We start from the raw sequence: 24,115 nt of genomic DNA on the forward strand, positions 1-24,115 counted from the left end.
GTAGCCAGGGAATCACTTGTTTGGCATTTTCGTAGTCCTACAAAAACAAAACGAGAAGAAATTGTCATTGTGTTGTTGCAGCATAACATAGGAAACAGAATAAAGGTTAATGATTTTCATACCGCAAAGTATATCATTTATTTCCGTAATGTGTTTCAGTTCTATCGCAGAGGGTGTTGCGAGATTGAACTCGGTCGTTCTTCTGCAATTGTAAGTTATAATTGGCTATGTTAGTCCAGAGGCACAAAACTTATTCGTGGTAGATGACTGGGTGCTTTTCACCAACGGGCACCAGATTGATGTCTATCTTAATCCATAGATTTAAGTAAATAATTTATCGATCACATGTAAGCTTTATGGTGTAGCTATTTATGGCGGTAATTGTGCTTTGTTGCCATTTTTATAGCTGCACAAAAGGCATAGCTGCTAAACACGTTAAAGCAGGCTTCAGCGCCTGAAAAATCTAACTTTGCTTTAGAAGCCAAATATGAAGCAAAAGAATTACGGCCACCAGTACATATCTTTTTTTGTGGGTGCACAACCGCATAAACGTGTATTACTGGCTGCAGGTGGTGCACCCCAAGGTGGTGATTAGCCATTGGTGGGATTCAGCCGGTTCGCACCGGTTCTAGAATCGTCTCACGAAATTTTATGGGATCAGCGAACCGGTTAGCATTACTGGTTCCTGTCGATGGACTTTTTGTAAGAGAACCGGCTGAAACATATGACTTTTGTGACAGAACCGGCTGACAAAAAAATTGAAACCCACCACTGGTTTCAGCTAACTTTAAGTACTTCACTGAACTGTGAACTTAAAACATTTAGCCATAATGTGGCCTATAACTTACGGTCTGCTGTTCCTTCCACAACAATTCGCTTTGCATCTTTTAGCTGTGAATGATGATTCACATTGAAATAAACACAAAAAGTAACAGAAAATAGTTCACTATTTAATTAATTCCAATCATTCTAATGCAAAATCAAAGACACGCACAAGCACTTAGGAAACATTACAAATTTTATTAATGTAATCTATTTTGCCAGTTACAAAACATTTTTTACATTCGTTCCATTTTAATGCATGATTTTTATTGCTTGCTGTCAAAAAGTAATGTGTTTGTGAGAGTAACTTACTGTTTTCAAAGCTCACAATTGCCTGTTTTAGGCTTTTTAACAAAAACATTTTCGCAGCTCTTAAGCCATTCCGATCGGATATTGTAATCTGTCAAAAAATGTGTCTGTAGTTTGTTTTAAAGTGATTTTGAAAGTTGAGAAGTCTGCCTATTGTTTCAGGCTTTTAGGTATGAAAATATCTGTCCACTGCAGATGTGGTATACAATGAAAAATGGACTCAATCGAAATTTTAAAAATTTTTCGCCCGCCTAATAACAGTATTATGTTTACTTACAGTGATTTTGTTGCCGTTACAAGAGTAATTACATTTTCGTTCATGGTAAACCAATTGAATGTAACTCCCTCTTCTAATGCTTCCATTGCAGAACTTAACACATGTGCACCTTTCAATATTTTCAGTGAATATATCGAAAGGTTCCCTGATCATGTCCAAACCTAGAAAAACCCATTAAGAGATTTACTGTCAAACACAACGTTTACGAATTAGAATATTCCAAACGTAAAACAAACATGCTGGAATATAAATAACATCAGAAAAAAATCACCAAAGCTCTTTTACTTAAGACTACTTATAATGTTTGGCTGTTAGGCTAATCGCCTGGTGAAAATTGGAAGTTGTTTATTTGAGGCAAGTAGACATATTAGGTGATGTCGAAAGTGATAAAAATCTTATTTAGTAATCTTCTAGCGCTGGTTTTATAACCTATTTAGACGTGCAAACTTTTAGATTAAAGGCAGAGCTTTTAAAAAGACTAATAGATCCCAAACTTACATCATATCTAATACGACACTCATCATATGAAAGATACCTAATTCGGTGGGTGAGTGCATCATGAGCATACATATAATAACATGGGTTGATCATTACCCTTATTGTGGGTTACAACTTTCCTTATCAAGTTCGATTTTAAATAATGACTCGATTATATTGTAGCCTTGGTCATAAAGTGCGAAAGTAAACTTTAATTTAAAAACACATTTACAAAATATGTAGTTGAGCCTCTGCCGGTACGGTTTTTTTCTGTTACGTTTCGTACTTATACTTATATATTATAAGATTACTAGCCCCATTTTTGTTTATGTTGTTGGTTTTCGTTGACTACTTTTAAACTCACAATTTAAAAAAATGTACGTATTCAACTCGAAACCATGTGTTTTGTCTTAAACGATACCGTAATTCCGAATCAAGCTATTACTCTTTATATTGGTTTAGTGAAAAACAAACCTATTAGCTGATATGGAACATAGAACTTTCCGTACTCTTTTTTCCACGAGATGCAACATCTTCTCGTCGCTGCCTGAGGAGAGTTATAGTAGTCTTCTGCATATATGTGTTAGGTCTTATATTTGTGTCTTAAGCTTAACGTAAAAGTGAAAAAAACATCCATGGGACAATAAAGGAATGAGGAGTTAAGTTGTAGTGTTGAGTTGAGTCTATTTTGCTTGGTGAAAGACAACATAGTAACAAAATTGCACTAAAACAATCACCAAGCCGAAAATAGCTGCGCAACGTTAAGCGTAATGGAGCGCAAAAAATCGTCGAACACAACTGGTGAATAATGGCTGAACGCGCTGCAGTTACACGGTATTATAAGTCATTATGTAATTGTCACATAAAAAGTTATAAGTGTACGCTCGCCTTTTTAATTGAACATAGCAAACAACCAGTAATAAACACGTTTTGGAATGTTATTGAGAAGCTTATTGGTGTAATTTTAGATTTCCTTTTTTGGTTGGTGTAATAATTCCCTAACTAAACAATTGAAAACTCTCTTACCTTGGTAGTTTAAATTCAGCAAATCCAGCAGTCGGTCTTTGAGACTGCATCTCATTGTATGTACAACTACAATAAATACAGCAACAAAAATACGTTTTTAGACCAGAGTACAATAACAACAGCTGAAAACTGTTATATTGCTGCCAATTTTGTAATTTTATTATTCTTTGTAACGGTTATGATACAAGCAATTCTCACAGTTTTATGCATCCAATTATTACAGCAAAAAGCCAATACAAAAACGCTTAGTACAATAAATCTTCTAAAAAGTACAACAGGACCTACCTGCCACAGATACTGCAGCACAAAACAACGCAACGAAAACAAACTTCATTATGCATGAAATAGTGCTCTGTAAAGAATTGGTCCCACCATAAATAAGGCGCTTTACTGTCTATTTATGATACTTTTGTACTCTGACTGAAATGTCTACGGAAAATCACTTCCTTTTCAGATTGGGCGCACTTTGCGTCACCCTTTTAAAACCCAATGGAATTTGGTCTTACATTAATTTGGCGCTGGCAAGAATAGGATATGACGACAAATGCTTAAAACAGTATTATTTGCAAACGTGGGAATCGTTTTTTTTATCACGCGGACAATGTTTTTCTCGTCAAAAAATTGTAATTATGGATAAAATTTTCTGCTTTTATCTTCAACAAATTTAATAAACACACTAAACTATAGTTCGACTCAGAGTTGCAAGTCGGGCCGGGCTTTTAGGGCCGGGTTCGGGCTTAGGTATTTGTGTGAAAACGGGCCTAAAACGGGCCTGACTTTGCGTTCCGTGTCCGCCATTGTTTTTTAAATAAAATCACTCTTCTAAGTAAAAATTCTCTGGCTTTGACCTAATGCCCCCCCTTCTCTAAAACGTATTGTTTACCCCATTGTCTACTATTGTTCATTGTGTTTGTTGTCTTTCTCTTTTTTCTTTCTCATCCTTTTTTGCAAGGCTTTCGTGGATAGGCCTGTCAATTAAAATTTCGGGCCTAAACAGGCTTTGCAAAAGCGTTTCGGGTTCGGGCCGGGCTTCGGGCTTATACTTTCGGGTTCGGGCCGTGTTCGGGGTCAGATTTCGGGCCCGCTTGCAACTCTGGTTCGACTAATTAACAGAAACAATCAATTTGCTAATTTAGGAAATATTTATTTGTAAGTTAATTATCGAATTTTTAGAAGGTTAAATTCCACAGAGATTTAAATTACATACTTGCGGACAAGAAGGATAGGGATTGGCCTGGAAATTTTTAAATACGGGTCAGGTTCTGAGAAACGAGAAAATGACCTAATACCGTAAGCATCCACCGTATGCTGGTGATATATAGAATTCAGGATTGATAAGGTGTTGTGCGTATATATCAGGCTTGCAGACCTTTTCCATCACATTCCAAATAAATAAATAAAATATTTAAATAAGCGGAAGTTTGTGAGCAAATAAAGACATTGTGTTACCAAGAGCCCAGAAGCAAACGTAATAATTCACAGAAAAACGAAACAAATTCAAAGCGTTGCAAAGAATAAAAAAGGGATTAGATTAAACCACGCGTTGCTATAACTGGTAGGTGACTTGAATTGTCGAGGTCTGTATGTGTCTCAAAATGCAGTTAAATAGGTAATACGGGTGGTTGACGTAATTTGAAAACCGAGGACGCACGATTAGGAATTTGGAAATCTAAGTAAACAGCACAAAATATCTAACCTTTTTGTTAATTTCGGTGTTTTAATTTATAGCCAAACTTGGCCAAAATATTTAACAAACGTTGACCAAAGCTGATTTTTGGAAGGCATAACATACGGAAAAACAGCAGGTATAAGTAACATTTTGAACCTGTACATAACTTTTTTCACTTGTTTTCGAAACAATAAAAGTACAGGTATTTTTGCAATGTCGTTTTGCATCGTTCTAACATTAACGGTTGCGCTACAGCGCTTTCCAATTTAGCGTAGTTGTGCTGCTGTGCTTTCTCTTAACGAGCAAAATATAGTCGAAATGTAACTTTACGCAGTTTTCCCCCGAAAGATTTTAAACTGTTAGAGTTTTCCAAACTATTTGAACAAAAAATGATTTGTCTGCACTTCTTATCATTTTGTAATTACCCAGTGGTATTTTTATCCGTAACTCGTTCATATTACTGCTGGTCAGAATCAATGCCGAAACGGCGTTCCAAGGGTCACAACGCAAAGGTGTAACAAGTATCGACTATGCATGGCACTTCTATCACAGCAACTCTAAACAATCTTATCTCAACATTATTTATCTCAGTGATGTTTTGAGTATCTTTTGGTGCTTTTTTTGTGTGGCTTTGCTATTAGTATTATAGTAGTAAGGTTAAAATGTCAGGACGATAAATTAACAAATATCGAATCCTTACGGTGAAAAAAAATTGTACTTTCAACCCCAATATTTTAAAAAAGTTTTTTTAATAGTTTTCTTCAGTTAGTGTATTTTTCTATGCATAAAAGGAATTCTACTGATTCACCCTGACTGAATAGCGCAAAAAAGTTGGACAGATTTAGTTTGACCCGGTAGTGTTGTAAAATTTTGCCAAACGAACAAGTTTGTGTCGCCGATGGTTTTATTTTTATACATTATTGTTGAAGTTGCATGACAAACAATTCTTCAACATTTGTGAGCGACATTTCAATGTTGCAAGATGAAAAATATAAAGAAAATACAAATAAAGAAAAAGGTAGCAGTTTTCGTAGTTGTAGGTGTGTTTGTTTATTTCATTTCGTTGTCGTCAAAACCTGCAAAAATAAAATTTGTCATAAACAAGGAAAATTTATAATTATAAGTCATCAGGAAAGAGATTTAAATTGAGCCGAAAGTAGATGTGTATTAGATTAAGGCAGTGTCCCGCATTCCCTTTTCACTCACTTACAAGTACAGTTGATACAATAACGTTTTGCGATTTTAGTATTGTACTGTCACATTTGTATTTAGATTAATATGCACAGACGCTGCAATTTCCGTTATCTGTGGTGCATCTTTTGAATTTTTCTGGATTAATGGAAGATCTCAATGTGGCTAAAATACGTTTTTAGCTTTACATAATTCGTTTTACTCGTGGGTAAATATGCATACCGTAATCGTAGTTGTAGTTTTTGCATTTGTACATCATGTTTAGTTGTTTTGCATCTTCAACCGAAAATCCGTTTCTCTGTCTCACCACTGGTTTACCCGTAGCTCTGAAATAAAGCATTAAAAAAATAATTAAAAAATGTAATGTTTTATCTTCGTACCATTACCATCATAAAACATATTTAAACAAAGCAATATTTTAAGTACAAAGGTTAAAAAAATTCACTGCACAAGGTTGCACAAAGATTGCATTTTGTTTGTTTACTTACACACTAACGATTGTCGGTTTTCTGTTCTTCGAAAAAGAGTAGCCTCCGTAGTGCATTACTGACCCCATGTCATAGGGTGAACCCATCGAATCAACATAACGCTCGGCCATCTTTTGGAAATTTCCCTCCATGCCTTGAAATAATACACAAACGTTACTATTTCCATCACCCCCGTAAAACATTGTCCACATACACAACTCAACTTTTATGTCAGTCTACATGCGTCTCACAATTGACCAGTTCTATTCTCCGTTTATGGGTAAAGTTTTAAACCGAATTTATTTTTAAACCACTAACCACAGTTTCTTGCCCAAAATTAGTGACCAAAAGTGGCCAATAAATGTACCATGATAATCGAGTAGGACTTTTAAGATGAGACACACGCCTTTTAGGAAAACATATGAGCAAAAGGCTTAGCAGACTTGCAACAAAACCAGCAGATTCAAGGTGGACTCATTGTAAGTCAGGCGTTGCCCGCCCAGCAAGGACAAAAATAACACAAACAACTACATACAACAAACAAACAATTTAACTTAGCTAATCACATCACTGCGTGCTGAGGCACTTACCTTTACGAATGTTTTCAAAATTGATTCTCACGTAACTGTCACGGTCGGGTCTTGACTGTTCGTGAAAGAATCCCATGGCATGCATGAATTCGTGCATTACAATTCCTTTCCATTCACACCCACGGCCAATTGACACCTATAGTCGCAAAGTGAACACAGAAATTAAAAGTCCATGGTCCTCCTTGAGGAAATCAACAACACAAAACTGAGGTTATTAAGTGATTTAAAAACACCGAAAATTAAACTCTTGCAGTGATACAGTGCAAAAAAGAATGATGGCCATGTTAAGTTAATAAACAACAGTATATTGTCAAATTGCTTTTCGGGATTACTAAACCGTCTGCAAAGCATTATCTATTTTTTTTAATTTGCAAAATTAAACCTAAATCATTTTTACCGGTTGCTTTCCTCTGTTTCTTCCGATATAAGACCAGCAACCCCTTCCTCGATGAATGTATAAGTAATCGCTTTCGTAGGATCTGGGTACAAATCGGAGACAGGTCTCTTCGGCGTATTGAGCCATAGCATCTAGGATGGCCTTCCTCGCTCGGGGATTTTCCACTAGAGGAGCAACAAAGCGTTATAATGACAGGACTGAAAATGGGCTCCATAAGACCAGTTTCTAACATTACAAGTTATCGATCTTCATCACGGGACTGTTTAATATTACCTTACAAGTCGTATGAGATTTTTAAACAAGGCTTTTTTACCAGTTATAATGAAAGTATGGTGTGTTTAAAACAAAGGTTGCATTTATAACAATGTTGACTATGCACAAAGAATTGTCTAAGTTCAAACAACGATTTATTGATTTTACACCAATTTTGTTTTGATCGTGGAACATTTAATTTTTTTATAAACTTACAGATAGACGAATGAAACTCGTAGGGCACATTGTAAGTGCCGTCCGGTTGGCGAAGATTATCCCATCGGCGAAACCACCTAGACGCTCCCCTATTGGCTGAATCGTCTTCCAGAAACATCTTCACATGTTCAGCTGTGATAAGATATTGGTATCGTAAATAAATTCGCATGTAGAAGCAAACCGTATTAACAAAATATGTTTTAGTAGCAAGGCCAACTTATATGAGATTAATAAAATAGACGAACCGTTCATCATAATATCTCCGTCAAACAGTCCTGATGTTTTGCATCGGCAACTGATGACGCAGCCCTCGTAGTTAGTCTCGTACCCAAGTTTGCACTCTGTCTGACATTTTGACGTGTCGATGTCTTCGCAACCTCTGTCACCTTGCTTTAATTCGTTTACTAATTATAAAAAATATTTGAAAAAAAGAATTTAATTTTTTTGTTATTGTTTTTGTAATAGTATAAAAAGGTCATTTTTATGATAACTCAACTGAACGCTATAATAAACTAATTTTTGTTATAATTTAAAGGTGAAATTCTTCTGTTGGGGATGTCATTTTTTATTTTTTATTTTTTTATTTAAAGAACAGAATACCACCTTGGCATTGATTGATTTCCAATGGACCGGGGGCGTTCGGACTGACAACGTTCATATCAAAAGGATCAACCACTGGACATTTTCGCTCACCTATAAAAACAAATGCCTTTGAAATGATGTTAAAATTAGCACAACCACTAACAATACATGTCTAATTACCTTCAACTCTTTCAGAAAGTATGTCCAGTAATTTGTTTCTCAATTCCTGTCTCTCACTAAGGGGCAATGCAACTAAACAAACGGGACAATTAAAGTTAAAAATCGATCGTTCGCCATTTTGGTTTAATAAAATTGTTGCTATTTCTCCAGACCAAATACGAAACTAGTTTTAATCCAACTTACCAGTATATGCAGCCAACACTCCAATACACCACAATAGTTTAATCATCATTTTCGACACTTCTTACGAACTTTTATTGTTCCTTGGCGTAAAACACCGTAAACAGCAACTGTATTTATAGTTGATGTTTTCTATACAAATGCACACTATTTTTTCATAAACTGCCAACACGTTATGTCCTGTGTCAACTATTTCTGTCTATTTACAGTTGAGTTCGTGCCGATGGCATAAGAGATTAATCCCTTTTAAGACGTCTTTCCCAATGATTCATGACAACTGTTCTGGAAACGGAAAGGTTGCGACATATCCGACAGGTGACCCGTGCGAACCGACCAAAAAATATTCGTCAGGCCAAATCACAAGTGAGGAAATTTCAATCAAAATCTTTTGCTGACAAGGACGTTTGTGCAGTAAAACGAAATCTTGTCAGCTACCCGACCCATCAAAGTGCGGACGAAGCTCCTTACAGCACTGCACGTATTGACAAGCGCACGCTATTTGGCCAGAAATGATGTACAGTTCCAGTTCGTATGTCACAAACAAATGCCATTGCAACATTACATAAAAGACAACGATCAAGGACTGCTGATCATTTTCGAACAATTGCCACGTTTGCAGTGTCACGCATGCAATGATTGCGGAATGTTGTAAAATAATTTATAGTACTATTCACTAACCAGTAATTTCTTTTGTCTCATCGTGCTAGGCTAAACTATTTCACCACATCAGAGAAAACACATCGGGTGCAGTGTAATTTTCCGAATAAAGGAAAGTAACGTAAACAGTAAGCTTATCCCAACATGGTTTGTCTTATACCATCATTTCATCATTTTGTTTTATTGTTGATTTGCAAAAAGGATAAGAAATTCTTTCGTGTGACAACTAAATAAACGAACTAAAACATAAAAGAACATTATTTTCATAATTTTTGTACCCTTTTTAGTGACTTTTTCATATGCTTCTTTCTACTTTATTGTATCGTTTACGCCACATCTGCGACAATTTAATGTGGTCACAGAATATTTTAGAGATCATCTTTAACTCATAACAGTGACCTTACTCTTTAGCGCCAGCTTACAACCAAAACATACAACTAGTGTAATTGTGATTTGGTCTGAAAGAATGGTTCAGTTTCGCTAAACACTGGTAATTTTTTGTAGCTAAGTAAGGGTATAATACGATACGGGTATAATATAATTAAATTTAAACTCATAAGAAAGTTTTAAAAAGACACCATGGGTGTAACTGATGTGGCCTTCATATCACTGACGACGACATGAGCATTTGACGAAACATTTGAAAAAGGCATGTCGCTTTTTACGTCTAAATTGGGCCGTTATTTTCATCATTAAACTTATGAACAGATCCGTATATAGCAGTGGTGGCCAACCTATGGCGCATGCGCCAAACGTGGCGCATTGCATGATTAGAAAGGGCGCATTGCCTTCGTTTGATAATCATGAAAATCAAATTAATAAACTAATAAATAAATAAAGTAAGCCAGCCCTATTAATTATATATATATACATATATATATTCATGCACAACATTCTTATTACTATCCTTCTCATGCAAAAGTTGTTTCTTTCTCTTTCTCTCTATATACACGAAGTAGTCATGAAAGGTTGGGTTACGAGACATTTATGGCGCATCCAACACAGCATGTTAAAAAGTTGGCGAATGGTACGTAGAAGGTTGGCCACCCCTGGTATATAGTGTTCCGAAACCATTTGCGTTAAGTATGTACGCAACCCCGACGGCGGACTCAACGCACTCAAGTGATGCCCGTCCACCGAGGATCAACATTCAACAAACAAACAGATACTCTCAATTCCTTTGCAAATCACAAGTTTGAAAACGTTTTTTTTTTTGGTTTACTAGTATAGGATACATAACACTAGCACTAAGGCATTGCATGAACAAATTTATTTATTTATAGACAATTATCTTTTAGAAGCTCTAATACTTATGAATAACTTTCTCAGTTTCTATTACCGATCAATTTCATAAGCATGTATACTATAGAGACACATAAATGATTCGTTGTTGAGCGTTTTTGATAGTTACTTACAGCCGGTTAAGAAGAAACTTTTTATAAATCATTGGGTCGAAATTTTTTGTCATATGCGTATTGCATACATATACAAGCAGATAATACTGAGAGTTTCCTTTAAATTAAACAAACTGATATATTTTTGCGTCTAAACTTGCCACTTCCTTTCAAAAGGGTATTCGATTTCTCAAATATTTTCATTAAAGTTGCGTAAATCAGCGTGTTACCTAATTTGGGTTAAAAAACTAGTTGCTCTAAACTTCTAATGTACATTGCACTAAAAACGGCAAGTAAAATGATGTTTTCATTTGCACAGAACACGCAGCATCAACTACACTTGACCATGTTGTTTATTGAAAAGATTGTGACATCACAAATTAGTAAATTAAGTATTCACATTTATTCACGCTTATAATGTTTCAAATTTGTGGGTTTAACAAATCAAAACAATTTTATGTATTTAATGTTCACTATGTATAACCTGTTACTATCTTTGTCTTCAAAAATTACAACGTTGTTAATTACCGAAAAGTGAGTGGTCAAATCTATTTTTTTGTAAGCTGAAAGAAATGAAAATATACAATAAAATATGGCAACAATGAAACATTGTGACGTTTTTGATGCAGTGAAAAAAGAAAAAAGTGTTGACTGTAAAATCGTCTGCTTCGTTCTTTAGTAGGAAGACAGATCTGATTCTGTAAAGTAATGACAATTGTATGTTTGCATATTTTGTGGCATTCATTGGCAATGCACTGCGCTTCCCGTTTTTCTGCTATCTTTATCAAGTAAAACATTTATGACTATAGCAATTAACAATGCTGAATTCAGGCACCATAACACGGTACCGAATTTGTCCATGTACTTTACTCAAAGTAAACATAACAAACCTGGCAAGTAGGATTGGCAAGGGTACATCATGTTAATCTGATTGATATCCTCGGGCGACAAACGTTCTCGTTGTGCTTTCACTGGTAGATTGTTGCGTCTGAAGCAAATAGGATCAAATAAGGAAAACCAGTTAAGCTTGAATACCATACTGGTTAAATCTTTACAAGTTTAAATTGTGTTTTGGGTTATTACCTTTCAACAATGGTTGGTTTGCCATTCTTGGTGAAATGTTTGCTGTCGTAATGCATCACAGACCCAAAGTCGTAAGGGGAACCCATGGAATTGATTTCGAACTGATTTAATTTCTTAAAATCTTTGAAGTTTTCTAAATTAAAAACAGTTTTGACTTAAACTAAATAAAGTTTCATTTAACACGAATAAATAATTTTACTCAATAGACAAGAACAACATGATTTTCCCAAATGTGAAAAGTTTTTACAGTATAGACAAAAGAAACTAACGTGGTTTGACATTTTCCAGATTAATTTTAACGTAATAATCACGATCAGGCCTGGAATGTTCATGAAAAAATCCCAAAGCATGCATAACTTCGTGAATTATGAAGCCATCCTTCAGATAACACGATTTATCCATTGTGATCTGCAAAGTAGGTCAATGTAATATAGCTTGAAGTGAAAAATTACACAAAAACATATGTCTAAACACAAAAAAGGGTAATACAAACGGCAGCTAGAATTGTAAATGTGTTTTTGATACCGGTTGTCGTCCACCATTTCTTCCTACACTGGAACTGCAACCGTTTCCATCGACAAACTCTATGTAGTCGTTTTCGTTGGTTCGTTTTTCAAACTTTAAACAAGTTTTTTTTTCGAAACGGTCAAGCATGGCGCGGATTTTGGACGCTCTAAAACCGTACCCAGCAGTTTCTGTGACACAACATAGGCAAAAGGTTTAGAAAAGTAAATTATGCTCACAGCGTTAATATTGGAAATACTTTTAACAGGTTTACAAACCTTCCGTGGAGTTTAGTGGGAAGAAGTTGTGATTGTATTTAACTAAAAACGCAATTTTCGGTTTCGAACTTGTAAATCCGAAACGCGAAAAAATTATTAGGACTTTTATTGCCCACTTTTATGTTGCCCTTTTTGTTGTCGAAGCAGCAAATTACTTTTTGAGTTGCACTTACCAGTCATTCTGTCAAAGCTGTACGGAATTTTGTACATTCCTCCGATCAGTATGTTATCCCATCGCTTTAGGTTGCGATTGGCCCCTCTGTTTTTATTGCCGAAATACATTTCTGCTACTTCCGCTTCATTTCAAGCATGCATTTAAAAAAGAACCGTTACGGATATATTTAGCTTGTTTAAAATCAAAACTATAGAAAATCGGTGAATATAGTTGTCACAAAATCTCCACTGATTATAACAATATATAGGGATTGTCGAAACTAGTTAAATAAATGTTAGCCTACTCTTTTTTGATGTTATTCTAAATGCCGTTGTAACAGTTGTCCCACACCGACCTGTCATCAAAATATCGCCGTCAAATAACCCAAAACCTTTGCATCCACAGCTCACAGTGCAACCCTCAGAATTCGACTCAAAACCCAGAATGCATTGCTCAGTGCAAAGAGATTCGTCAAAATCGTTACATTTCTGGTTTACAGGTTCTGCAAAGAAACGTTTAAAATTAATTAGTTCGGTCAGTTAATAACATATCGAAGATTTGTTGTTTTTTATCGCTATGTGAAACCAATTAATCCAACAAAACGTGTCATTTAGATTGGTGTTTTTCGTACCGAACTACATTATAAACGTGTTATATAAAATATATTATAAAATTTGTGCAAACATATAACACATATGTGCGGTTTTGACCAAAAATGATAGGCATATCTTTACTTCTAGACAAGCAACAGGGCAAGAATGTAAGAAAGTAGTTGAAAGCCAAAATTGTAACATACCCAACAATTGAAAATCAGCTAAGTTGATTCTAAATTAAGCAATAAATTCAGTTAATAGCAAAGGTTTTATTGTCACTCTGTACCTGGTAGTTGTTGTATTTCATCATCCAACAACGAGATAAGTTGCTTGCGAAGTTCATCATCGTCAAGTGTCGGTCTTGCAACAACTGATAAGTATAAATATATATGGTAACAACTTACAAGTTAGCCTACATCGACAGTAACAAAAAATGATCTTGTTTGGTTTTTCATGTAAATCGGCCTACTTCTATTGTTATTTACATTCACTTTTTCTTACCGCAATTGCTCCAAATTAGCACATTTATCACTACCAAGGCCCACATTCTCATGGACAAGGTACATCGACCGCTGGTAAATGTCTTCAGCTATAAATTTAACATGGTTTTATTTCCATTTCGACGCATAATTTTTTCGTCCCGTAGCATTGACGAAGAAATTGTAGAAGCTGTCATATGCCAGACATGGTAAGGTCGACAGTCTGTCAAATTTGTCACGTCCTGGTGAAATTATTCGAGGTTAATAAGAAGGCACATCGGTCGGTTTGACTGCAAAAAACTAGACTAATTGCATGCTGTTTTTCCGTATTTTAGTTGCTTCTAAAATTACGTGATTATAGTGTAAACAAATACTTTTGCGGTGCCAATGAAGACGTCGTTTACATTCCACTACAAGGTTTCTCAACCAGTGCGGTTTGCAAAAGTAAGCGACAATATACCACATTCTGGACTTGTTTTTGCACATGGCACATGGTTCTACTTTAGTTAAAGCCAAATATTTTGCTACAGTATTAAAATTTTACTTTAAAAAGAGTATTTTTGGCAATGTGGGGCATTAAATATTTTGTTGCACTGGATACATAACAGTAACAAATTGCATGAACAAATTTTTCTATTGTTAAACGACTTTTATTATAAGTTCTAATACTTAGAAATAACTTTCTCAGCTGTTTACATTACCGATCAATTTGATAAGCGTGCATACTATAGACCAGCGCTTCCCAACCGGTGGGCTGCGAAACTTTTTAAACTACTACCATACCAATATACAAGTTAAAAAAAGTTACACAGTTTGTGTAAAAGTACAAATTTAACCATCTTTCTCAAAAATGTAATATTACGCACTACAAAAGCCGCATAAGACTTCACGTTACACAAAGCTTTGTTACACATACAAACTGCAATTGCCGCGTCACAACAGTGCTTGTACTAGTTGTAAAATCTTGATGCTAGAACTGTCTTTGTTAGCTTTATTTTGTCTTTGCGTAGCTACAAAATGGATAATGTTTTTTTTAAAGAAAAAGCAAGGAAAGTAAGGAAAATCAAAAAATTCCCAGAAAGTGGTAGTGATGTCACCAGTGCAACTATATTGTCATCATATCAAATCAGCAAGCTCAGGCTTCACATTAACAGAAGCATTGCTGTAATTATTTTTGTGTCTCAATTGTGGGCCACGAGCTGAAAAAGGTTGGGAAGCACTGCTATAGACCAATGACCAATGGTTCCCAACCAGGGCCCAAATAGTAAATTAAGTCTTCACATTTATTCACGCCTATTTTGTTTAAAACTTGTGGGGTCAACAAAGCAAAACGATTTGATACATCTATGTTTAATGTTCACTATGTATGACGTGTTATTATCTATGACTGTTAAAAATTACAGCATTGCTAATTAAAAGTGAGTGGTCAAATCTATTTTTTTGTTAGCTGAAAGAAATGAATATACAATGAAATATGGCAACAATGAAATTGTGACGTTTTTGATGCAGTGAGAAAAGAAAAAAAGGGTTGGCTGTAAAATCGTCCGCTTCGTTCTTTAGTAGGAAGGCAGATCTTCTGTAAATAACAATGACAATTGTATGTTTGCATATTCTGTGGTGGCAATGCACTGCGGTGCTCGCTTTGCTGCTATTTTTGTAAAACATTTATGACTGTAGCAATTTACAACACTGAATTCAGGCACCACAACACTGTACCGAATTTGTGCATGTACTTTACTCAAAAGAAAGCATAACAAACAAACCTGGTAAATAGGATGGGCGGTTGTACATCATGTTAATCTGATTAATATCCTCAGGCGACAAACGTTCTTGTTGTGTTTTCACTGGTCGATTGGTGCATCTGAAGCAAATAGGAATAAAAAGGGAAAACCAGTTAAGCTTGAATACCATACTGGTTAAATCTTTCCAAGTTTAAAGTTGTGTTTTGGATTATCACCTTTCAACAATGGTTGGTTTTTCATTCTTGCTGAAGTGTTTGTAGCCGTAATGCATCACGGACCCAAAGTCGTACGGGGAACCCATGGAATTGACTTCAAAGTGATTTAATTTCTTAAAATCTTTAAAGTTTTCTAAATGAAAAACAATTTAGACTTAAACTAAATAAAGTTTCATTTGACACAAATAAATAACTTTACTTAATAGACAAAAACAACATGTTTTTTTCCAAATGTGAAAAGTTTTTACAGTATAGACAAAAGAAACTAACGTGGTATGACATTTTCCAGCTGAATTTTAACGTATAAATCACGATCAGGCCTGGATTGTTCATGGAAAAATCCCAAAGCATGCATAACTTCGTGAAATATGGTTCCATCGCGATAACACTTAAATTGTAATGTGATCTGCAAAGTAGGTCAATGTAATTTAGCTTGAAGTGAAACATTACGCAACAAACATACCGTCTAAACACAACTAAAAATATAAAGCAATATAAAGAGCAGCTTTCAATGTAAATGTGTTTTTGATACCGGTTGTCGTCCACCATTTCTTCCTACACTGGAACTGCAACCGATTCCATCGACAAAATCTATGTAGTCGTTTTCGTCGGTTCGTTTTTCAAACTTTAAACAAGTGCATTGTTCGAAACGGTCAAGCATGGCGCGGATTCTGTACGCTCTAAAACCGTACCCACCAGTTGCTGCAACACAACATAGGCAAAAGGTTCCGAAAAGTGAATTATGCTCACAGCATTAATATTGAAAATACTTTTAGCATGGTTTTTAAGCGTTCCGTGGAGTTCAGTAGGGAGAAATTTGTGATTGCATTTAACTAAAAACGCATTTTTCGGTTTCGAATTTGTAAATCCAAAACGCAAAAAAATATCAGGACTTTTGTTGACCACTTTTTTAGACTTTTTGTTGTCGAAGCAGCAAATTATTTTTAAGTTGCACTTACCAGTCATTCTGTCAAAGCTGTACGGAATTTTGTACTTTCCTCCTATGATCGGTATGTTGTCCCATCGCTTTAGGTTGCGACTGGCCCCTCTGTTTTTATTGCCGAAATACATCTCTGCTACTTCCGCTTCATTTCAAACATGCATTTAAAAAGAACAATTATACGGATATATTTAGCTTGTTCAAAATGTAGAATGTTTTTAATTGAAAATTGGCGAATATACTTGTCACAAGTTCTCCACTGATTATAACAATATAAGGATTGTTGAAACTAGTGAAATAAATGTAGGCCTACTCTTTGATTTATGCTATTCTAATTGCTGTTGCAATAGTTGTCCCACACCGACCTGTCATCATAATATCGCCGTCAAACAACCCAAAACTTTTGCATCGACAATTCACAGTGCAACCCTCAGAATTCGACTCAAAACCCAGAATACATTGTTCAGTAGGGTTGGCCCGATACCAATATTTTGAACCGATACCGATACCCGATATTTTACCCCAAAAGTACTGCGATCCGATACCGATACCCGATACTTTGCAAACAAGCAATAACATTTTCAAACTGTTGTATTTGTAATGTGTTTTCCCATCACAGTTAATATAACAACACACTGAGTCTAACACATTAACTGCTTTTTTACCATCACAGTTAATTTAACAACGCACACAGTCTAATAAATCACTTAAACAAAACACTTCACCATTTTAGTCTTAGCACCAAGAAACAACACTAAACTACTGGCACTAAACATTTTTTTACAGTAATCAGAAATTGAAATGAGTAATCAGTTATCATTTCACACATTGTGCTTGATGACAATAAGTTTGTTTAAATTTTCTGGTGACCAACGGTTTCTTAAAGGAGACACAATATTACCAGCAACAGAAAATAATCGCTCATAAGCAACACTACTGGATGGCAGGCCTAAAAAACATTCTGCTAAATGAAATAATGCAGGAAAATTTGCTTTGTTAACCTTCCAATTAAGTCGGCATTAAGTCGCTGTAGCGAATTAGATCATATTATTTCATTAAATCCAAAACGAACGCGTTTTTTAAATGTAGTCCCATAAATATTTTATCACAGCTGATGATTGTTGTTTTTTTGCCTCCTTTCATTTTCAATTTTACACATGATAAAGTCTCAAAAAAAGTATCGGTACTTGTACCGATACCGCTAAAGTATCGGACGAGTACCGATACTGCTCGAAGCATCGGGTATCGGCGCCGATACAGTACTATCGGGCCATCCCTATTGTTCAGTGCAAAGAGATTCGTCAAAATTGTTACATTTCGGCTTTACAGGTTCTGCAAAGCAACGTTTGAAATTAATTAGTTCAGTTGGTTAATAACATATATCGAATTTTTTTTTATCGCTATATGAAACCAATTGATCCAACAAAACATATCAGTTAGATTGGCGTTTTTGTACCGTGTTATATAAAATATACCAAAATATTTGTGCAAACATGTACATGTGCGTTTTTGGCCGAAAAATAATAGGCATATCTTTCCTTCTAGACAAGCAGGTAAGAATGTGAAAAGTACTCAAACTTTAACATATCTAATAATATAAAAACAAGTTGATTCTAAACTAGGCAATAAAATTCAAAGGTTTGATTGTCACTCTATCTCCGTGGTCGGCAACCCCTAGGCCGGTGCATGGTCCCTACCGCTCCCCGACGAGTTCGTTACCGGGCCGTATAATTTTTCAGGTTAAATACTTCAAAACATTTTGCCCAAATGTCCCGGGGATGATAAACTAACTAATGCGTTTCGTAGTTTTTTAAATATAAATTTCAGTTTCAAAAACAGTCCGCAGTACAAACCAGGTTGCCGACCCCTTATCTACCTGGTAGTTGCTGTTGTATTTCATCATTCAACAGCGAGATAAGTTGCTTGCGAAGTTCATCATCGTCAAGTGTCGGTCTTGCAACAACTGATAAGTATAAATACATATGGTAACAACTTACAAGTTACATCGACAATAACAAAAAATTATCTTGTTTGGTTTTTCATGTAAATCGGCCTACTTCTATTGTTATTTACATTCACTTGTTCTTACCGCAATTGCTCCAAATTAGCACATTTATCACTACCAAGGCCCACATTCTCATGGACAAGGTACATCGACCGCTTCGTAGGCTAAATGTTTTCACCTAAAATTTGACATGGTTATATTTCGATTTCGATGCATAATTTTTTTCGTCCTGTATCACTGACGAAGAAATTGTAGAAGCTGTCATATGCCGGAAATGGTAAGGTCGACAGTCTGTCAAATTTGTCACGTCCTGGTGAAATTATTCGAGGTTAATAAGAAGGTACATCGGTCGGTTTGACTGCAAAAAACTAGACTGATTGCATGCTGTTTTTCCGTATTTTAGTTGCTTCTAAAATTACGTGATAATAGTGTAAACAAATATTTGTACGGTGCCAATGAAGACGTCGTTTACATCCACCAACAGTGTTTCTCAACCAGTGCGGTTTGCAAAAGTAAGCGACAATAGATCTTAAAATACACAATCTGAATTTGTTTTCTGCAAAAATCACACGGCTCCCCTTTAGTTTAAGCCAAATATTTGCTAGGCTACATGATTAAAATTTTACTTTAAAAAGAGTTTTTTTGGCAATGTGGGACAGTAAATATCTTGTTGCACTAGTACCGCAGTGGTTCTCAAGCTTTAGCATATTTTTTTAAAAGACGGTCCCTTTGCCATTATTTCGATGGCTCGCGGTCTTTAAGCCTGAAAGTGTTTTTCAGAAAAACTAAAGTTGATTGCAGGATTTTAGCTAGTTATGCAAAAATGCGCATAACAATGATCCAGAGACTGGTTGTGACATCACAGACAAGACGAAAACATTACGATTGTGCGCGAACAATTGCCTTTTTGTTAGTTATCATGCAATAAATGCTATTGTTTTGCAATGGAGACAGTCGAATTCTTAATTCTACTTAGATTTGAACTGATTCAGTGGCACAAACCGACTCCAAATAAGATTGTAGAAGTACTTCAACCTTTTCGCGGTCCCCCAAAAATTGCCTCAAGGACCGCGGACCCCAGTTTGAGAACCGCTGCTCTAGTAGGATACATAACTATAACAAATTGCATGAACAATTTTTTCTATGGTTCGACAACTTTTTTTTATAAGTTCTAATACTTATAAATAACTTTCTTAGCTGTTTCTATTACCGATCAATTTGATAAGCATGCATGCTATGGATACAAAAATGTTTAGTTGTTGGAGCGATTTTGAAAGTTATTTACAGCCGGTTAGGAAAAATCATTTTTAAGTCATTTGGTCGAAATTCTTTGTCATACGTGTTTTGCATACATACACAACCAACTGTGAGTAAGAGTTTCTTTTAAATTCCATAAACCGATATAGTTGTGCGTCTAAACTTGCCACTTCCTTGCAAAAGGATATTCGTTGACAACTACGCTGGTGACATGTCCTGTACGATAGCTGAAGCTCCTTTTTTTCTAGATTGTAATTGTAATGTTGTAAATCAATGTGTTATCTCTTTTGGGTTTAAGCGCTGTTGCTATAGCTCTAAACTTTCCACACACATCGCACTTAAAACTACCGCTGAAACGATGTTTTCATTTGTACAAAACACAATATGAATAAAACATGACCTTGTTGTTTATTGAAAAGATTGTGACATCACAAAATAGTAAATTAAGTCTTATCATTTATTCACGCCTATTTTGTTTAAAATTTGTGGGTTCAACAAATCAAAACGATTTGATACATCTATATGTTTAATGTTCACTATGTATGACGTGTTATTATCTATGACTGTTACAAATTACAGCATTGCTAATTAAAAGTGAGTGGTCAAATCTGTTTTTTGTAAGGTGAAAGAAATGAATACACAATGAAAGATGGCAACAATGAAACATTGTGACGTTTTTGATGCAGTGAGAAAATAAAAAAAGGGTTGGCTGTAAATTCGTCTGCTTCGTTCTTTAGTAGGAAAACAGATCTGATTCTGAAAAAATGACAATTATGTGTTTGCATATTCGGTATTCGTTGGCAATGCACTGCGATGCTCGCTTTTTTGCTATCTTTGTAAAGTAAAACATTTATGTAAAAGCATCGAGCCAATAAATGATAAGCTGCAGACAGGTGCACACTGTTTTGACCTATAGGGTCTCATCAGTGCAGCTGGTGACAAGAGAGCACCTACACCAGCTACACTGATCTCTTGTCACCAACTGCACTGATGAGACCTTATAGGTCAAAACAGTGTGCATTGTCTGCAAAACATTTATGACTGTAGCAATTTACAATACTGAAATCTGGCACCACAACACTGTGCTAACTTTGAAAATACACGTACTTTTACTTCAAGTAAGCACAAACCTGACAAGTAGTATTGGCAGTTGTACATCATATTGATCTGTTTAATGTCTTCACTCGAAAAATCATTTCGTTGTGCTTTCACTGGTCGATTGTTGCGTCTGAAGCAAATAGGATCAAATAAGCAAAACCAGTTAAGCGTGAATACCATACTGGTTCGGTTTTTACTTTTTAAGTTTAAAGTTGTGTTTAAGGTTATCACCTTTTAACAATGGTTGGTTTGCCATTCTTGCTCAAATGTTTGCCACCGTACTGCATCACGGACCCAAAGTCGTAAGGGGAACCCATTGAATTGATCTCGTATTGGTTTAATTTTTTAAAATTTCTGATGTTTTCTAAATTAAAAACAGTTTTGACTTAAACTAAATAAAGTTTCATTTAACACGAATAAAAATCTTTAATCAATAGACAAAAACAACATGATTTTTCCAAATGTAAAAAAGTTTTTGCAGTATAGACAAAAGAAACTAACGTGGTTTGACATTTTCCAGATTAATTTTAACGTATAAATCACGATCAGGTCTGGAATGTTCATGAAAAAATCCCAAAGCATGCATAACTTCGTGAATGATGAAGCCATCCTTCACATAACACTTATAATGGAATTTGATCTGCAAAGTAGGTCAATGCAATGTAGCTTGAAGTGAAAAATTACACAAGAAACATATGTCTAAATACAAATGAAAATACAAGGCAATATAAAAGGCAAGCTTTAATTTTAAATGTGCTTTACCGGTTGTCGTCCACCATTTCTTCCTACACTGGAACTACAACCGATTCCGTCCACAAACTCTATGTAGTCGTTTTCGTTGGTTCGTTTTACAAACTTTAAACAAGTGCGTTGTTCGAAAAGGTCAAGCATTTTGCGGATTCTGGACTTTCTAAAACCGCCTCCAGCAGTTGCTGCAACAAAGAATAGGCAAAAGGTTCAGAAAAGTAAATTATGCTCACAGCGTTAATATTGGAAATACTTTTAGCAGGTTTTTAAGCCTTCCGTGGAGTTCAGTAGGGAGAAAGTTGTGATTGTATTAAACTAAATACGCAATTTTCGGTTTCTAACTTGAAAATACAAAACGTTTTGTTGTCGAAGCAGCAAATTACTTTTTGAGTCGCACTTACCAGTCATTCTGTCAAAGCTGTACGGAATTTTGTACTTTCCTCTAAACGGTATGTTGTCCCATCGCTTTAGGTTGCGACTGGCCCCTCTGTTTTCATTGCCGAAATACATTTCTGCTACTTCCGCTTCGGTTCAAACATGCATTTAAAAAAGAACAGTTACGGATATATTTAGCTTGTTTAAAATCGAAATTTTAGAGAATTGGTGAATATAGTTGTCACAAATTCCCCACTGATTATAACAATATATAGGGATTGTCTAAACTAGTTAAATAAAAGTTAGCCTACAATTTTATTGATGCTATTCTAATTGCCGTTGTAACAGTTGTCCCACACCGACCTGTCATCATAATATCGCCGTCAAACAACCCAAAACTTTTGCATCGACAGCTCACAGTGCAACCTTCAGAATTCGATTCAAAACCCAGAATGCATTGTTCAGTGCAATGAGATTCGTCAAAATCGTTACATTTCTGGTTTACAGGTTCTGCAAAGAAACGTTTAAAATTAATTAGTTCGGTTGGTTGATAACGTATCGAAGTATTGTTGGTTTATATTAGTGATGCACCGAACCCGCCTGTAAAGGTTCGGGCCGAAACCGGCCATGAGGCCGAATAATTTCAGCCGAATCAGGCCGAACCTAAAATCCCCGTTTTTTGTATGGTTTCAACTGAACCTTGTGTTGTTGATGCGAGTGAACTCAATATTGACAAACTAAAATCGCTTTCACACTAGGTAAACTTTGCTAAACATCTAATATTTTGCAGACAACGTGGCTGGTATTTCATATTAACAACAAATAGTTAATTAATGATGCGCGTATGGGCGTAAATAAAATTTAGGGCCTGAATTCCATGCAATAAAAAAGTTCGGTTTCTGCCGAATTTTCAAAAAAATTCGGGCCGAAACCGAAACATTGGAAAACAGCGGATTCGGCCGAAATGTTTCGGCCAACCGAAACTTCGGTGCATCACTAGTTTATATATCTATATGTGAAATCAATTGATCCAACTAAACGGTCATTTAGAATTTTAGATTATAAACGTGCTCTATAAAATATACCAAAAGATTTGTGCAAACATGTAGGCCTATAGCCTAGTAGTAGACACATATGTGCGTTTTTGACCGAAAAATGATAGGCATATCTTTACTTCTAGACTTTAACATATCGCACAATAGAAAAACAAGTTGATTCTATATTAGGCATAAATTCCAAAGGTTTGATTGTTACCCTACCTCCATGGTCGCAACCCCTGGGCCGGGGCCCAAATATCCCGGGGATAATAAACTAATTTATGCGTTTCATTGCTACATATTTGTAGTTTTCTAAATACAAATTTCAGTTTCAAAAACGGTCCGCAGTACAAACCAGATTACAGACTGCTGATCTACCTGGTAGTTGTTGTATTTCATCATCCAACAACGAGATAAGTTGCTTGCGAAGTTCATCATCGTCAAGTGTCGGTCTTGCAACAACTGATAAGTATAAATACATATGGTAGCAACTTACAAGTTAGCCTACATCGACAATAACAAAAAAATATCTTATTTGGTTTTTCATGCGCATACTTCTATTGTTATTTACATTCACTTTTTCTTACCGCAATTGCTCCAAATTAGCACATTTATCACTACCAAGGCCCACATTCTCATGGACAAGGTACATCGACCGCTTCGTAAATGTCTTCACCTACAAATTTAACATGGTTTTATTTCGATTTCGACGCATAATTTTTTTCGTCCCGTAGCATTGACAAAGAAATTGTAGAAGCTGTCATATGCCGGACATGGTAAGGTCGACAGTCTGTCAAATTTGTCACGTCCTGGTGAAATTATTCGAGGTTAATAAGAAGGTACATCGGTCGGTTTGCCAATAGTGTAAACAAATATTTGTACGGTGCCCAGGAAGGCGTCTCAACCAGTACGGTTAGCAACA

General features: G+C 35.6%; 4 protein-coding genes across 6 annotated transcripts; all 4 read right to left on the reverse strand.

The window, feature by feature from the left end:
- Positions 1-5,630: 5,630 nt before the first annotated feature.
- Positions 5,631-8,687, reverse strand: LOC145209574 (hatching enzyme 1.2-like). Its single transcript, XM_080079890.1, has 10 exons — positions 8,639-8,687; positions 8,456-8,527; positions 8,297-8,386; positions 7,917-8,097; positions 7,694-7,827; positions 7,226-7,389; positions 6,829-6,964; positions 6,260-6,392; positions 5,994-6,097; positions 5,631-5,656 (listed from the first exon to the last, which is right to left on the reverse strand). The coding sequence occupies exons 1-10, from the start codon at positions 8,685-8,687 to the stop codon at positions 5,631-5,633; spliced, it is 1,089 nt and encodes a 362-aa protein (XP_079936016.1).
- A 2,288-nt stretch (positions 8,688-10,975) lies between these two features.
- Positions 10,976-23,857, reverse strand: LOC145233745 (low choriolytic enzyme-like). 2 transcript variants are annotated; one of them, XM_080098529.1, is made up of 9 exons: positions 23,781-23,857; positions 23,572-23,655; positions 22,520-22,666; positions 22,183-22,305; positions 21,797-21,966; positions 12,039-12,177; positions 11,770-11,902; positions 11,577-11,674; positions 10,976-11,384 (listed from the first exon to the last, which is right to left on the reverse strand). In XM_080098529.1, exons 1-9 carry the CDS (start codon positions 23,830-23,832, stop codon positions 11,362-11,364), a joined length of 969 nt encoding a protein of 322 aa, XP_079954655.1. In that variant the 5' UTR covers positions 23,833-23,857; the 3' UTR covers positions 10,976-11,361. The 2 variants fall into 2 exon arrangements, with proteins under 2 accessions (XP_079954655.1, XP_079954647.1); XM_080098521.1 differs by lacking the exons at positions 21,797-21,966; positions 22,183-22,305; positions 22,520-22,666; positions 23,572-23,655; positions 23,781-23,857 and adding exons at positions 12,295-12,464; positions 12,725-12,847; positions 13,061-13,207; positions 13,585-13,668; positions 13,800-14,205.
- On the reverse strand, positions 14,355-17,685 carry LOC145231949 (low choriolytic enzyme-like). 2 transcript variants are annotated; one of them, XM_080096424.1, is made up of 5 exons: positions 16,694-17,685; positions 16,005-16,436; positions 15,735-15,867; positions 15,541-15,638; positions 14,355-15,353 (listed from the first exon to the last, which is right to left on the reverse strand). In XM_080096424.1, exons 2-5 carry the CDS (start codon positions 16,087-16,089, stop codon positions 15,334-15,336), a joined length of 336 nt encoding a protein of 111 aa, XP_079952550.1. In that variant the 5' UTR covers positions 16,090-16,436; positions 16,694-17,685; the 3' UTR covers positions 14,355-15,333. The 2 variants fall into 2 exon arrangements, with proteins under 2 accessions (XP_079952550.1, XP_079952556.1); XM_080096430.1 differs by lacking the exon at positions 16,694-17,685 and having other exon boundaries at positions 16,005-16,466.
- On the reverse strand, positions 20,332-21,392 carry LOC145209272 (zinc metalloproteinase nas-13-like). Its single transcript, XM_080079540.1, has 3 exons — positions 21,266-21,392; positions 21,067-21,164; positions 20,332-20,692 (listed from the first exon to the last, which is right to left on the reverse strand). The coding sequence occupies exons 1-3, from the start codon at positions 21,349-21,351 to the stop codon at positions 20,670-20,672; spliced, it is 207 nt and encodes a 68-aa protein (XP_079935666.1). The 5' UTR covers positions 21,352-21,392; the 3' UTR covers positions 20,332-20,669.
- Positions 23,858-24,115: the final 258 nt, after the last annotated feature.

The sequence above is a fragment of the Phallusia mammillata genome, chromosome 1, assembly GCF_965637545.1.
Source record: "Phallusia mammillata chromosome 1, kaPhaMamm4.hap1.1, whole genome shotgun sequence".
Taxonomy (NCBI): Eukaryota; Metazoa; Chordata; class Ascidiacea; order Phlebobranchia; family Ascidiidae; genus Phallusia; species Phallusia mammillata.

Coding starts and splice junctions, on each gene's coding strand:
- LOC145209272 (XM_080079540.1), bottom strand. CDS start 21,351: ATGGGTTCCCCTTACGACTTTGGGTCCGTGATGCAGTACGGTGGCAAA. Junction 21,165..21,265: donor AAACCAACCATTGTTAAAAG/GTGATAACCTTA, acceptor TATTTGCTTCAG/ACGCAACAATCGACCAGTGA. Junction 20,693..21,066: donor CTGCCAATACTACTTGTCAG/GTTTGTGCTTAC, acceptor TCATTTTTTCAG/AATCAGATCTGTTTTCCTAC.
- LOC145209574 (XM_080079890.1), bottom strand. CDS start 8,687: ATGATGATTAAACTATTGTGGTGTATTGGAGTGTTGGCTGCATATACT. Junction 7,390..7,693: donor CGAGTTTCATTCGTCTATCT/GTAAGTTTATAA, acceptor TTGCTCCTCTAG/TGGAAAATCCCCGAGCGAGG. Junction 6,393..6,828: donor TTTTGAAAACATTCGTAAAG/GTAAGTGCCTCA, acceptor TATTATTTCAAG/GCATGGAGGGAAATTTCCAA.
- LOC145233745 (XM_080098529.1), bottom strand. CDS start 23,832: ATGAGAATGTGGGCCTTGGTAGTGATAAATGTGCTAATTTGGAGCAAT. Junction 21,967..22,182: donor CAGCTTTGACAGAATGACTG/GTAAGTGCGACT, acceptor TCTTTGTTGCAG/CAACTGCTGGAGGCGGTTTT. Junction 11,675..11,769: donor AAACCAACCATTGTTGAAAG/GTAATAACCCAA, acceptor TATTTGCTTCAG/ACGCAACAATCTACCAGTGA.
- LOC145231949 (XM_080096424.1), bottom strand. CDS start 16,089: ATGCATGCTTTGGGATTTTTCCATGAACAATCCAGGCCTGATCGTGAT. Junction 15,868..16,004: donor GCTGGAAAATGTCATACCAC/GTTAGTTTCTTT, acceptor TTTTTCATTTAG/AAAACTTTAAAGATTTTAAG. Junction 15,354..15,540: donor CCGCCCATCCTATTTACCAG/GTTTGTTTGTTA, acceptor TGTTATTTACAG/AAGATCTGCCTTCCTACTAA.